A 16,457-nucleotide genomic window follows, 5' to 3' on the forward strand; every position below is an offset into this window, starting at 1 on the left:
GCCTATGCAAATGGGTCCCATAGGAATGCTGAGGGATAAAATACACTAACTACTTGAACAAGTTGGCAATTTCCCCTAATTGCTGAACCAGCGTTTTTGCTACTACCCCATATTCATAATGGTTCACCTGAACAACGTGAGAAAACATGACCTTCTACTCTGCCGGCAATCTAGTGGGCTAAAACAGCACGGCCAGCAGTCTCTTTATGGGGTCTTTATGGTGTGTCAGTTGGGTCAGCTGCAGGATGATCGCTTCCCTGCAGATTTACCTCACAGGGGCTTCACAGTGGGTCACCAGCTCCCAGCAGCTAATTTCATAATGCACCCTGGGCGAGGTTTAAATAATTCAACAGAGCCCCAAGTGAAGGATCTACTAAATCAAAGGCTCTGGGTTTTCAAAGAACAGAGGGAGAAGACTTATAGTACCTCGGTTTACCTCAACCGCACTTATCTTATGCTGGATAACTATTTTGTGCAAAGATCTGTAGAGAATATTGATCAGTATGACTACACAGTGCAGAAAAAACATCAGCGTTATTACTGTAAAATGTGAAAATCAAACTTGAGGATGTTGTAAATCGCTCCTTAATGCCCACAAAAGTGCATTCTCAAGTGTCTGTTTTTGTCTCCAATTCAATTCGGACCATTTCTTTTTTTCAGCGTGGATAAAATCTTTGTGGCTGCAGCCAAAAGATCAAGCTCTCTAAAAGCACTATCTAAGTCTTTTATTCCAGATTGTGTGCATCATTATCGATTTAAGAGTCATTCACTTGGCACTGATGCTTACTCTTCAAAACAGCATTCGGTCGAGCTCTGGCACACTCAGTAGACTTATTCTCTGTCATCATTTTTTCACTTAATTGTACCCATAAAACACAGAGCCTGCTTTCCTGCCTAGTTGATCACCTGTCATATATCAGTATGTATAGCATCTTCATCCCCTATCACAACATTCTGATGATATGTCCTTTTGTAGTGCTTTCATTTTAGCTGCCAGGATGTAGTCTGGCATCACCAAACTAAATCACAAATGCATATTAGTCTCGAAACTCTCAGTTTATTTCTGATTTCCAAGGGGATAACAACAGTGTAAACCAAAATGCTACTGGATGCAATCAGATATATCTACAAAATGCTTGGTACGTTTTGAAGCAGGAAAAAAAATGGTGGCCGGGTCACAAACGTTATGAAATTACAGCTTAACAACACACCTAATGTGTTTCCAAAAACAAGAATCTTGATTCATATGTGATCATTACTGCCTAGTTTAACAGTTTGATGTGAGTTTCGGGAGCCTGGTGCATTGCACGCGACAGGCCTACAGGACGGTGAAGCTCCTCTTTAAATCATCGTCTGAAACTCACCCAATGTTAGATAAACAATCGTAATTGGTCCCCCCAGGGCCAGGTCAGCTTGAAATCTGTATGAAAGGGGCCAGGCGTATCTGCCAGACCAAATAAAAAACGTTTTTACACTATTGTACTCTAAACATGTTGATATCTAACATATTCTTGCATTGCCAGGCCTATCTCCACAGCATAGGAGTATGATCAGGCTATATCGATTCTAGAATAGATAATTCTACTGGCTTCTTTGTATTTCTTTAAATCCATCACAATCATTTTGGGTGGCGCCAAGCCCAATAGTGGAGATAGTTGAAGTAGAGCAGAATGCCTTGGTTAAAGTCCATTTAACCCAGCTCAGTACATCCAATAAACGAGACTATATCTGAAAGATTTGTCTGTTGAGCCTCAGGAGTCACTGAATCGTTTCTCTCTTTTAGCATTGAAATTTGATTGTGAAACTGCTTATAACAGCTGTCTTAACCTCTGTAATTCACCCCTGCCCACACATCCTAACTCATTGCCTATGTACAAGACGTTAACATTCTCCTCTGACCCCCATCAAGCTCAGCCATCAGACTATTGTATGAGCCATTGATTGGCATTTGTCTGATGGAGCCCTCTTAATGAAAGAGATGATGTGGAGATTGTTGACTAGGCTGCAGATATCAAAATCAGGTAGAAGAAGTGGATGCCCAGGTTTTACCTGGATATTAGTATTGACCTGATGGTAATTGGGAGGGTGTATGCTCTCTTGCTGGGCCTATTTAGAGCTGCTAATGAAAAATCAGATGGGATAGCTCTCGCTTTGATCCTTTTTGTTCTTCTCTCTTGAAACTGTTCAAAGACGTGGAGTGAGAGAAGACACGAGGAAGAGAAACGGGAGTATGCTCAGTCATATTTAATTATTGTTAATCCGATTTTACACTATGTTATTCATGTCTTCCCATGTTTTTTTCTAAGAATTCATTGTAACACTCTTCGATTTCCACAGCAAACAAAGAGCTGAACTCTCAGTGCAACATTATCAACCGAACTTAAGTGCATTCAAGTGGCCAGGGTTCAACTGCGTACACATTGGCATCTTTTGGGAGGGGTCAAGCTTATATGAAGTGCTGAAAAGTGAAAGCTTGAACAGGCTGGATGTATTGTGATTGGAGATGCTATTATCATCCCACTGTCATCCAGACTTTTACCTTTTGACACTGTCTCCCCTTTTCCCCTAGCCCCCTTGAAAAAACATATTGTGATACTGATTTGCTGCGCTGCCTGGAACAAAAAGCTAATATTGGTTTTGTTTGTTTGTAGGTGTCTGTGTGTGTCAGCTAGTGTTTTTCCATTTCAGGATTCATAAACACCCTGATGTGGCACGTAGCCCTTGAAATCTTTTAACACCGGGCTCCGATTATTGCTGTGAAAACAAATGCTCGTCTGGCTAACCAGGGACATCCATGTCCATATGTCATTTTGTGTCATTTATTCTCCTTTTTCCCACTGTAGTAAGATTGTTTTATTTATTTTGGTTGTGAGTGAGACTGAGGGGAATCAAATTGTCCCATTTCTTCTTTCTTTTTGTCTTGTCTTCATGCATGATGCCTTATTACCTATAAATCCCTGCTGGTTTTTCAGACACGAGGCACATTTCAGAGTGACTATTCGGACCGATTTTTAGCTTGGGGTTGTTATACCCATCAGAATATGTATGTTTCACAAGCATTCAATAAGAGATACACATTGCCCCTGGAGGGATTTAACCAAGCAGCCTTCACGTTTACATGTTTCAAGCTGCAGTGTGTTTACTTACGATTCTTGTTTTTTAAAGCCGTGTTTCAATGCCCTGAGGTAACTTTTTCCGATGTATTGATTTATTCCAGGCATTTACACACTTATGAGTATAGATGTAAATGAACAAAACAAAATATCTGCTGCAAGCTTCGCATTGTTTGTATTGTTGAATAATGTGGGTTATGCAGATAACAGATGTCCTCCAATTATACTCTCCTAATTACATTTTAATCAGGCTGCATTATGATTCAGATTCGTGATTGAAGCAAACCAAGGCAAAAATACACATCATTTGTATAAGTAGCATGTATTCTGGCAGGACATTCTAATATAAATCCTCTATAGACCTTTTCAACGGAATTCCATAGGAAACAGCCTTGGTTCACTTCCTGTCAGCTGATGTTATTCACATACATTCAGCAGGAAATGAGCTAGGACCGTTTTAGAATGTCTATGTTTACATCTTTGAAAAGGTCCATAGGGATATGTACTTATGCTGGTTCCTTTTGTGTGACTGTCACTTGTGTTTGGTTTGTACTGCAAAGGGGAATTAATTCAGAATCTACACATAAGGGTATATTTGGTGTGTGATTGTCCAATGTTCACATTTTATTCATTTGTCAGTGGCAGACTGACAGATGACCCCTCACATGCAGCTGGTTTAACACTGACCTTTTTTGATTGGACAAGATAACCATCAACACCTTACATGTCTAAGATCCAATGAGATTATTATTAAATAAGGGGTGAAGTCCATATATTCACATATAGTAAGTTGCACATCACACACTAACAACATGCAGTGCTACACAAAACATAAGTGCAATCACACGTCAATCCACATTAGCGATTAATTACAGCTAAATCCTTAACATTGATTAAAAGTCTGCTGTGCTCAGATCAGTCGGAGACAACTCATTTAACTTGGGGATTCAAATCACACACACTCATAGTTCACACTCCCTCCCCAACCCCAACCCCCACCTCCCCAGCCCTCGCAACTGATGGATGCCAGCACACACAATTAAATTGTAAGATTGAAGGCTGTTAAAGTGTTTGCCGGCAAAAATGCTGGATGGGTTGAATTAATGTAGTACTCAAGTGTGTTATCTCTTTGCGTGTGTTCCCTCTCCTGTCCTCTCATCTTCTCTCCAACTATGTCCTGTTTTAGTGTGGGAACCTATTACTAATGTGGTGAAAGGACCAGTGAGTGAGCAAGTGTGTGATGGAGGTGGGGAAAGCTGGGAGAAGGGTGAGCCATTTAGCACTGCTATACTAATGGCTCTGGCTGCACACTGTAGGTGATAATGGATGTTGCAGCATTTGGTGCTGTTTGACCGTGGGTGTGCATTTAAGTGTGTGTAGATATTTATAATTTCCATTCTTGGATGTAGAGAAGTATCTTTTATTTTGTTTAATGTTCTATTTATACTTTCTGCACTCTGCAAGCAGTTCTAACAAGCTTTATGCCTTTTAATAAATGCCTATTTCTTTCTCTCTTCACAGCTCAGAACTGCAGTTACACACTACACAGTCCCAATGGGACAATAGAGAGCCCCGGCTATCCTTACGGTTATCCTAACTACGCCAACTGTACATGGGTGATCGGGGCGGCGGAGCACAATCGCATACAGCTGGTGTTTCAAGGCTTCGCCCTAGAGGAGGATTTTGACATCTTGTCTGTATATGACGGGCCACCCAGCCCTGGGAACCTGCGGACACGGTAAAGATGTGACTTAAATGTTATGTGCATGCATGTGTTGGTTTTTATTATGTCAAGGGATTTATTTGATTAGAATGCTGATATATATTTTCATAATGTTGTTATGAAACCCATGGGAAAACGAATGTTTCAGTGTACAGCAAAGATACAGGCATCATAGCTGAAATAAATATAACTAAAGCAATATCTGCACACAGCAATAAATAAAATCCAAATAAAACAGTGACAATACAGTAAAGGGATGAGAGAATGACATCCCCAAACAAGTGCTTGAAAGGATAGATTGTCAGCAGTTGATGAATGGAAACCAGATTCTATCATATTTTTTTAAGTGATCCATGTAAAGTGAATCTATGTTATTCAATTTGAGGACACATTATGACCTCTTTGTTCCATTGTGTAAAAGAAGGGGGTGGGAAGACTTCCATCTAGAGAGGATTAATAATTGTTGAGTTAACAATAAAGCTAATACTACAGTAGAGTTTATGTTTTGTCGAGAGTTCACCGCATATTGCTTTAAATGGGTAAATTGTTTTATTACAGATATACAAGAAGACTTCAAATAATGAGGTCCAGAAATAGTTTATTGAGATACATGATAAAACATATGTCCCATTGGGAAACTGGCATTAGAGTTGGGTTACATATAGATACAAATATACAAATAGATGAACCATAAGTCCGATCAATAACAAGATCCCAAGTGGTATCAAGGATAGTCTTGTTCCTAGGCCTCTTTTGTTTTGGCCATGTGTTGTTGAAGGATTGACATTTTGAATAATTTCACTTTTGTGTGCGACAGGCAGAACGATGGGGGGCAAAGGGCTGAGATCTGGGAACACAGTGTTCTTGCCAACTAAATAAAGGCGGATAGGCCAAAAAACATGAGAATTCAGACATGTTTCAAACAAACCCCCAGGTTAGCCAAACTTTTGTGGAAGGGAAAACACTATTTCTTCAGACTATCTGTTGTAAACATCACACTAAAGTCAAACTTCAACTTTGTGACATACTTACCATGGTTGAGTGTGCACACAAATATGGCCTATTAGAGTCATGTCAAGTTGGACAGGTTGTACAATGTGACAGCTACTCTGCTAAACTCCCTTTTACAACCTACCTGTTCGCCCGACCACTGTTTTCATGCCCCATCACATTTTGTTGTGACATCACTGTTTTCCCAGATCTCATCGGTTAGTTGTGTCATTGTAACCAATAGAAACAGCCAAAAACCAAGATCATTCAAATAAGACCCAGGCTGTATTAAACAGAAATTGTCCTTTATAGAGTTATTTGGACTTAATGGTGTTGATGAGGGTAGTGGAGTGGAAACTGGAAAGGAGGCAAAACTATTACCCAGACTGTAATCAGTGATGCATTCAGAGGCAGTTGAAGCAGATCCTTTGCTGACGAATACAAGAGTGACTCTGTGGACGCGATGACAGCATCCAAGGTTAGTCACTGTGATTCTGGATACAGTTTGTGCTTCAGAGCTATTGGCAAAATAAAATGAAGCTCACTTGGGTGTGAAGGCTTAAACAATTTCTGAATCAAAACAGACTCATCCTTAACTGTCAATTTAGCAGCCACAGAAAATTCTTAAGGGCTTTTTACTATGCCTTGTGCTGACATCGCAAACTGAAATATTCCCTCTCTGGTTTGCAGAGTGTCATGCTCACTAAGTTTACACATTTTCATCCACTTCGGATTTTAGAAATACAAATTGTTAGGCAGAATTGCCAACGAAAGAGCCAGACTTCTTTTTGTAATAGCTGCAGATATGCAGATATGAGATACAGTCACATAGCTGCTATTTACTGATGCATTTATGTATTTCGGGATATTACTGCCTGCGGCCTCATATCTGTCAGACCCCTAAGCAGTCCCTCACTTACAGGCTACCTTAATTAGTGACAATTTCTGCTTTCAATCTGATCAGTTAAAGCTACACCAAAGCTGCTTTTAATTCCTGTCACCTACTGCTACAGCTTGGCCTTGCACACAGTTTAAAAGCGCATGTTGTGCCAGCACTCTAGAGAGAGATGAGAGAAATATTCTTAAGGGCTTTTTGTTATTGAGACTGTTTTGAGTCTCTGTCGGCCTCTCTGTTTTTCCTTGTCAATCTCTCTCTCTCTCTCTCTCTCTCTCTCTCTCTCTCTCTCTCTCTCTCTCTCTCTCTCTCTCTCTTTCTCTCTCTCTCTCTTTCTCTCTCACTCTCGCTGTCTCTCTCTCTCTCTCTCTCACACCTCTCCTTCTCTGCCCCTTCCCCTCCCTGCGTCTCTCATTCTGTGCCAGTGCTGCCTCCAATGCATCTCCTAGCAGAGAGCAAATGAAAGAGAGAAGAAAATCCATTATGGATTTGTGTTGCGCTGCTCTCCTCAGCCTTTCTCCTGTTTGGACCTCTGGGCTCTGTTGTATATTGATGCACCAGCGGGGAGGGCACATTCTACTCTCTCTGTCTAAGTGCTTTGAAAATAAGTGAGGGGAAAGAAAATGATTTTTTTTTTAAAAAGTAAGGAAAAGGGTAGGTGAGAAAAAACGAGGGATAGAGAAACAGTAGGAGTGAGTTTGGAAGGAACCCAGATTTCCTTTAGATTCTGCTTGTCTTTGACCAGAGTTCCTCTCTTTTCAAAGCAGGCATTTTATCTATGGGTAATCTTGACAAGGATGGGAATAGGCTGAAAGCACCTCTTACCAGTCAGGAGGAGTCTGTCAGGACACCCATGTATATTTACATTCACACTTCCACCAACACCACACACACATATTCATAAGCACATTTTACACACACACACACACACACACACACACACACACACACACACACACACACACACACACACACACACACACACACACACACACACACACACACACACCACGTATATTTACATTCACACTCCCACCAACACCACACACACATATTCATAAGCACATTTCACACACAAATGCCCACACACGCACACGCGCACACACGCACACACGCACACACACAAAGATGCACGTCTGATAATCCAGCCCTCCCTTTGCTCTCATCTCCCTCTCGTGTCAAAACTAATTTTCTTTCCATCTCTCTTGCCCCCCTTCCTCCAATTTCTCTTAACCTCCCCTCATTTCCCCCCCAACAATCTTTATTCCGTCTTGTCTCTTCTGCCTGTTTTCCATTTGGTGTCCTGTATGCTGTGTTTTGCTGAATTTGATCTGCCTTTCATGTATACCACGCTATAGGTTGTGGAGCTTGGAATGCTTCGTTTAATGTCAAATACTTATCAAAAGTGAATGCTTTGCCTCTCTTCACACTGATCACCTTTGATTTATTTGATCAAAGCAGTCACTTTTCTTTAGATTTGTTTATTTATCCATTCATTTATTCCTTGCTGTGACAGGAAATTGTTGTTATCAGGAGAATATTGGCTGACAAATCAGTTCAGCAGCTATATACAGTATGTGCTTGAGCTAAATATATATATACTCTGGCCTGGTGTGTCTTTGTGAGTGTGTGTGCTCCTGCAGCAGTTGCTTTATGAGTCACAGTTACTCCTTGGGAAATGCATATACAGTATGAGTCAATTGCTGCACCAGTTCATAAAGCTGCCGACCTGGGGAGAAAAATTCTACAGACGTTTCAATTGTTTGAACTAAAAATGTACATGCAGTGATATATATATATATATATATATATATCCCATACTGTGAGCTCAAGCTGCTGTCTGTATTTGATTGCTGTTAATTAAGCGATGCATTTATTTCTAGACATGGTGTAGTGATTAAGTGATTTTAAGTGCATGTTGTACCCTCAGTGTTTCGGACTTTAAAGGGTTAGGAACCAACCCAACTAACGAACCACAGACCAGCAACTCCACTGTTCAGTGAGGTTGAATTACTTGTTTTTATCAATGAAATATGGTGGCTTTAAAGAGAACCTAGAGTGGCTTGCTAAAAATACATTTACCTGCCCCTGTTCACAGCAGCACATATATTGTCTGCTTCTACAAACTGTGGGTATCCTGACGGCCATCTACTGCAGATTATACACTGACTATACAGTAGATAAGTAGCTCATACAAACCCACTTCGAAAAAGTCCAAATCCCTTTAAGTCGTTTAGCTTATCAGTCTATATGCAATATAAAATGAAATGACTGCAGCAATAACAGGTTTTGCAACTACTGTAAGTTAAGAGAAATTAACTTTGACAGCTTCCTGAAATACACGAGTCTGGATGTAGAAATTCAACTTAATGAACGTATATCAATACGGATCTGGATCACTCAGACAAAGGTGCGCAGCAGATTCTGAAGGTCAATACCACAGGCTTTTCTTGTTTTAGCTCATTCATTAACTGCAGATACTTACAGGAGCTGTACTCTACATACATACAGATCATTAACAAAGCAGCAAAAAAATATTTGGTATGAAAATATATAGTGGCGTAATGGTGTCAAAGTGTTGGTATTTGATGAGTTGGGGAATGTGTGAAGGCAATCCCACATTCAGTTTAATATGACATAATAACAGAAAAATGCAAGAAATCTCCATCAGTTTCTTTCATTTTTGCATTAAAAATTGACATTTAATTAATTGATTATCTAAATTGGCCTTTATTCTTCTCTTGATTGACAAATTAATTATCTAGTTAATTATTGCAGCTCGGATTGTAACGTGTTTAGAGTTTAGAAAACATTCAGGGAATTTCTGCAAGCTGTTTCCCCATGCTTTTAGACTTCATGATAAATTAGGTCTAAAGGCATCCAGCACTGCACTTGAGAACAGCCTGACTCAAGAGCAAGTGTTAATAAAGCAAATAGAATGTAAATATTCCTTTTCGCAATAGTGTTGTGAGCTTCTTGTTACTCATCTGTTCTCAAGTTGGTGACAATGTTTCTACATTTGCTAGTGTTGTGTGTATTTGCAGTGCATTGAGCTCTCAGGGCCACTGTGCAGTAGCCATGTAATTGCTTAATGTCTGTCCATAGGAATGGGTTTACAATAGCATAGCTCATGATTGTGATGCTTTGCAGCATCTGACCCTTAACTCTGTGATGAAGGAGTATCCTTGAATACATCAGTTGAATAGACTGTTTTCAAAGTGGTCCAACTGCTTTATATTATCAAATGACAATAGTGTGACCTTAGAAAATGACACTTATTGTGATGGATTTCCTGCAGGAATATAAATAATTGTGGCATCTTTTAAGAAATGGTCAGTAAAGTATGCATGAATTGCAGTTGCCAATTATTCTTACAAATATTAAAAAAACAACTTATCTGTGGGATTTTTAAGGTATTTCTGATTTTGACAAATCCCTTGTATAGTCTTAAAATCTTCCTCAATTTAACCTTTCAAATCCTTCCTTGCAATTTTTTCCCCTCTGTTGCCAAAATTGTTATTTTTAGCAATGGTTGGTGACAATGACTTATCTGGTCATTTAAAATGATTGTTATGAAACTTCCTCCCAGACACCAGTATTCCTGGTAAAAACAGGGCACAGTCAAACAAACTTCCAGGACATAAAGAAGCAGCCAACTTGACCTTACCGAACCTCTACCTGCTCACTCACTATCTAGAGCTCAATCATTTTCTTCACTTTTGTGTCATCTTTCACGTTGTAACTGACAATTGGGAAACACTGAGTACAATTCAATTTAGAAGAAGGAAAAGCTATTGGGGTGTGTGATGGCATATCTCTCCCAATGTCTTCCTCTCAGTGATGGAGTGATGGGCCTGGTAGTCTGGCAGTGGCAGACAGTCAGAGAGTGAGGAGGAGGCATGGGAGGGACAGACTTTCAGTCTGTGGGCTCTATAGGACCTAAATAAGGAGCACTAATGCATGGTGCTGGGAATGGCATTAACACTGCAGTCAACCCTCAGTGTTGTGAGGTTGGGGTGTCACAACATGAATTTGTGTGTGTGTGTGTGTGTGTGTGTGTGTGTGTGTGTGTGTGTGTGTGTGTGTGTGTGTGTGTGTGTGTGTGTGTGTGTGTGTGTGTGTGTGTGTGTGTGTGTGTGTGTGTGTGTGTGTGTGTGTGTGTGTGTGTGTGTGTGTGTGTGTGTGTGTGGAGGAGAAAGAGAGAGCAGTGTGTATGTGTGTTGAGACTATGCTTATAAAGGGGAATCTAGGCTTGTGTGCAGCCCATCCCAGAGAGCTGATTTAGTGTCAGCAAAATCAAGGTTTATTGGAATACAGATAAAAATGAACATCACACACACACAAACAAACACACAGTCATACACATACTTTTAAGCACAGAGTAAATGGCAGTGGGCTGGAAAACTGTCATTTTTAAGACAAATAACGTTTCAGAGACGTTTCTGGTTTTTGGCAAGCACTTGAGAGCACAAGTGCTTGTACAGGATATGCTATGAGGAGGAAAATGTTTTGATTTGAGATGCGTAAATGTCCTATCTACAAAACAGGCATTGAAACAGACTGTAGAGAAATACTCCCAAATTTTGGGAAGATTGTCTGATTGGCAGTTTTATCCTTTAAGCAACAAAAACATAGACACCGAAAAAGGGCTCTAATGGTAGTCAAAGCTTGTTCCTCATTTTTAAACATTTTATTGATTAAACCATTAATTAAACTTGCAAGAAATTTTGGGGTACTTGGGATCAGCGGAAACAAGTTGTGATTTTTAACACTGACACATTCACCTTATATAGTAAGTTGCTCTGGGTGTTCATGACGATGAGGATTTACATAGACAAATCTGATTGGTTACATCTTCGTTGACTGATCATCATATGATTGGGTTTTTTTGTTGGGGGGGGGGTGTTGTGTGCCCATTGATCCATATTCTCATTTGCGACACTGGCTTCCATTTTTTTCTACACAGACAAAACAGCTGGAAATGGCCTGACACCAAGAGTTGTCAGTTGTATTTATATCGATTGATTAAACTCCTCCAGCATTTGATGTGTTCTCATAGTATATGTGTGAGCAAAGACAATGTTGAGTCAAGCTTGTAAAGAATCTGTAGGTCAGGGTGAAGGCTGGTGACGTATACAGCAGCATTTCCTGCCTGAACACTTGCCACAGCAGTGATTCTTTGTCAGTGACGGACTCGGCCATCAATCTCTCACTACACATATTTGGGAAAATGACGTGAACACTGGTGAACACATGAGTTTCTTCTTTGTCTGTTCATTCTTTGTCTTTGTGCATATGTACCTCATATTAAGATGTTGTGCGAATCCATGCACAAACTATTTATCCAAATAGGGAGGAGGAGTGTTTGACTGTGTGTGTGTGTGTGTGTGTGTGTGTGTGTGTGTGTGTGTGTGTGTGTGTGTGTGTGTGTGTGTGTGTGTGTGTGTGTGTGTGTGTGTGTGTGTGTGTGTGTGTGTGTGTGTGTGTGTGTGTGTGTGAGAGAGAGAGAGAGAGAGAGAGAGAGAGAGAGAAATATGGCTTCAAGGCTGCATGGTTTTATTTATTTGTGCCTGTGGTCACGACTGAGCATCTTATTCAACAGTACCCTACACACACACATATACGTATGTAGATACACAACCCTGGACATGTGTATGCAGATGCAATCACACACACACATACACACACACACACACACACACACGCACACACACACTCACACACACACACACACACACACACACACACACACACACACACATACACACACACACACACGCACACCATAGGATTTATGGTTCCTTTGAGTCAGGCCTGTTAATGGAGAGACTGCCACTTATCAACGCCAGCTTTAACGACGGTCTGCTAAAAACAGGAGGAAGAGTGATAGTTTGTTTTTCATCATCTCATGCTGGGAAAAAGTGAAACGATGTTGAGATTTATGGCATCAGCGCACCTGTGAGGCAGAATTATTGGGCCCTGTAACCCCAGATTAGAGAAATAATCAACGAGATGGCTGTGAATTTATATCCTACATCCTGTGTATAACTCAATGTGTGTATTGCTATATTGACATTCTTCCATTCCCAGGCCTATCAGTGTTCTTAACAGGAAACACTGCAGCAGCAGCAGCATGAAATGAAATGTTGAATATGCAGCGCACCCTTCAAAAAGACGTGTCATTCTGTGCTCTGCGTCATACTTGAGTCAAAGGAATGCACTGAAACCTTTTGGAGGCTGGCCTGTTTAAACCTTCAAGGATGAAAACAGTATCCCTAGAAATAGAGATATAATTACAACCATGTACTGTAGTGCTCCCTGCTAATATTTTAGCTAATATTTGTCCTTGAAAAAATAAATTACATAATCATACCTTTTGCCTTGGACAGTCCCAGTTAATAAAATAGAAATTAACCTTCCCTTTGCTGTTAGAATATTTTTTGTGAAGAGCATTATGTTTTAGGGGAAAGTCAGAATTTAGATAAATATGTGATAACACAGCAGAGCTGTCCAACAAAAAAAATTGAAATAATATAAAATATAAATTGTTGTCATGGCTACCAAGCGATTACTTTATTAGAAAGTAACTATAGGAAGTAAAGCATCTGAGCAAAGGGTTCCTTTGTAAAACAGATTTCTCTGTTGTATTTATCTTCTTTTTTTTGTACAAGACAGGGAATAGTAGTCCAACTGGTGTTGGGTTGTTTTAATAAGATATCTCTCTCTCTCTTTTCATAAATCATGTTTTTTATCAGGTGTCGGTTTATTCATTTAAAGAATGGCTTGTATCTCTTTTGGGAAATTAAATCTTGTAATGATGTCTTCTTTTGAAAATACTGTCCTCTACAGGTCGTTTAATACAAATTAGCAACTTTATATGGTTAAAGGTTTTACTTTTGATGACAACTGTATCAATCACCACCAGGTCATTTTTTCCAATTGTTAGTTGTGTATTCAAAAAACTAATGAGCTGAAGTTGATTTGCAAGAGTTCTATTTACATGCTTGATATTCAATGTACAGAGTAATAGCACATAATATGACAAGAACTAAGACAAAGCCAAGAATTTAATTATATAAATTGATTAACACTACCTTACAAAGGGTGGGAGGTGGATGTTATGCTTTTCTCACTGCAGGGAATTAATTTGGTTGATTTGCTCGACAACTTATGCAAATCACGTCAGTCACAATTCTGCAATTGCAATACCCGAGGCACATTTCAATTCATTAATGCGCACGTGCAGCAGTTTGAACATGTACGACATGTCTGGATTTAACATTGTGGATGGAGAAGTGCAGACTGGGTAGCAGACCTTTCACTTGTATGAATTCTCTTTGTTTCCAGTCATTTTGGATTGATCAAGCTTATAAAAATGTATAATTTTCATTTTGAAGAAACTTAATCTATTATTTTTGTGAAATTCTCAAATGAAAACTATGTGCGCTGTATATCTGAACATATTGCACAGTAAATTACAACACAGTTTTGGTCAATAGTACACCATGTCTAATTTTCCATGATTAAAATATTTTTTATTATTGTGTTCAACCTTCACCTCAAAATGCTATACAGCTAAGGGCTAAGGAAGGTTTCACTATATCAGTAAATTATTATTCAGCCAATTATGGACAACCTGATTTTAACTAGCAGCATATTACTGCAGGTCAGTGATGATTAAATGGTTAGATCAATGCCCACTAGTCAAAGACTGCTTTGCCAAACCTATGGACTCAGAAGAAATCCAACACAAACACAGCCAACAAAAACAATATGGTGGCATGGTATTAGCCCCCCTTAACCACATGCTTGAAAACTGAAGAATCCTTTTAGCTGTAATCTACAGCACCGTGAAACACACACGTTCTCCATGCGCACCATTTGTTTCCTGGCTTAGGCAAATCCCTGGCATATTTTTGAAACTTGTGTTGATTTTTCTGTTTCTTTCCTCAATGTTGCTGCCGTTACGTTTGTCTCCTTTGATTTCAACCTTTCCCTTTGTTTTCTCTTGTTTATCCCTGGGAGACACACAGCATAGCAGCCTAATTAGTTATCCAAACACCTTGTGAAATGTGATAATGGATAAAGCACACATATAGCGCACACGCACGCACATGCTGTGTCAAAAGGATTTGCCTGGCATGTAATTAGATACTTGTTGCATGTGACCAGTTGCACTTGGGCTTATTCAGTGGTTTGAAAGACAAAGGTTAAAGGGACTGTACTCGACATTAAGAGGATTAATATAGCAGCAAACAAATATTTGCTATATAAAGATAAAGTGGAGTCATGGCGTCCTGTGCAGCGAAAAAAGTCGATCCCCCTCTGTGTGTTGAGTTTCTCTGTTCTCTGTTTTGATAGTCTTTGCATGCGTGTTAACACACGCCAGTGCAGGCTGTGAGAAGGAACCAAGGAAATGGTATTTGAAAAGTTGAGGAACAGTCAATTCCAGCCAACATTTTTTCAGTATTGAGAGCACAGACCCTTTAACACACATATTCTTATGTAAACATACTGCTGTGGATTCCATCATAAAGGATTTAAATTAGTCTATCGAAATTACACATAGTACAGTGCAAATATATTGAGAACTAAAGTAGAACAAACGAATTTGGCCTCAATACCAACAAAAAACCAAAGACGTAATTTAGAGATAGAGTGCATTAATGTCAGGCAGATAGGGGCTTAAGGTGAGTCCGTCGACGTCGAGTATACAGAAACAAGATGAATGAAATAAGAGTAAATCAGTGTTTGTGAGAGCCTGCAGCTAATTCAAGATCAGTACCAGTGCTGTACTTCAGTAACACACACAAACACACCGCTGTTGTCCCTTTTCTCTTTTCCCCTGCTGTCCACTTCCCTCTGCTGCTCTTTGATCATCAAGGAATGAAAGAAGAGCGACGGGTAGAAAGTAGAAAGTTAATAGCATTGGTTGGGTGCTCCATCGGTCATTGTGTCCCTGTTAGCCCTGCTGGCTAATCAGATCTTTTGCCCAACCTTGTTTTGGAGATTATTAGTGGCATCCCTCTGCAGAGGGATGAAGAAACAGAAGATCACAGAGAGAGAGAGTGAGAGTGAGAGTGAGAGTGAGATTGAGTGAGTGAGTGAGTGAGTGAGTGAGTGAGTGAGTAATATATAGCCTATATAAAACTGCTCTCAGATGTCTCACTCATACTTAAACTGCAACCTCACAGCATCACAAAATATACATTTTAAATCACAATATATCTAAATAACATACCTGTGTTTAAGAGAGAAGAAAAACAGCGTTGGTCACATGTCCTCAACACACACCTAACAACATAAATATAATATACATATATACATTTGGGCGCAGTGCAGGACACAAAATGGCGAAAGCCAAAGCAGATACACGTGAAAACATTGCATGTTAGATAGCTCACTAAAACAATCGGAACTGAATGATAGACAAAAATACACAGAAGAGAATGAAGCAGTCCAACTGCTAAAAAGCTACACTAACACAATCAACCTGTCTACGCATTTATATGCACATTAAACATTGTATTTTATACATCCATCTCGTGCTACACATACCGCTCTCGGCCAGATCCAACATCGTCTGACAAGAACGGGGAAAACTAACAGTACGTCCATGAAACAGCCAGCAGAAGGTGCATGCAAAATACATACACAATCCCTTTATTGTAATACGGAGCAAATAAACAAAGATGAATACAAAGTAAGAAGAGAGATTTTTGGTGGAATACAAACA

General features: G+C 39.7%; 1 protein-coding gene across 1 annotated transcript in view; it reads left to right on the forward strand.

Moving 5' to 3' along the window:
• csmd2 (CUB and Sushi multiple domains 2) overlaps positions 1 to 16,457 on the forward strand; it is a gene marked incomplete at both ends in the record, with an annotated part of 266,970 nt that overhangs the window by 16,510 nt on the left and 234,003 nt on the right. Inside the window, one exon of the mRNA XM_083925070.1 lies at positions 4,635 to 4,851. Within this exon, the coding sequence (XP_083781196.1) occupies positions 4,635 to 4,851 (217 nt within the window). The remainder of the gene's footprint in view (positions 1 to 4,634; positions 4,852 to 16,457) is intronic.

Source organism: Echiichthys vipera (assembly GCF_963691815.1).
Source record: "Echiichthys vipera genome assembly, chromosome: 13".
NCBI lineage: Eukaryota > Metazoa > Chordata > Actinopteri > Perciformes > Trachinidae > Echiichthys > Echiichthys vipera.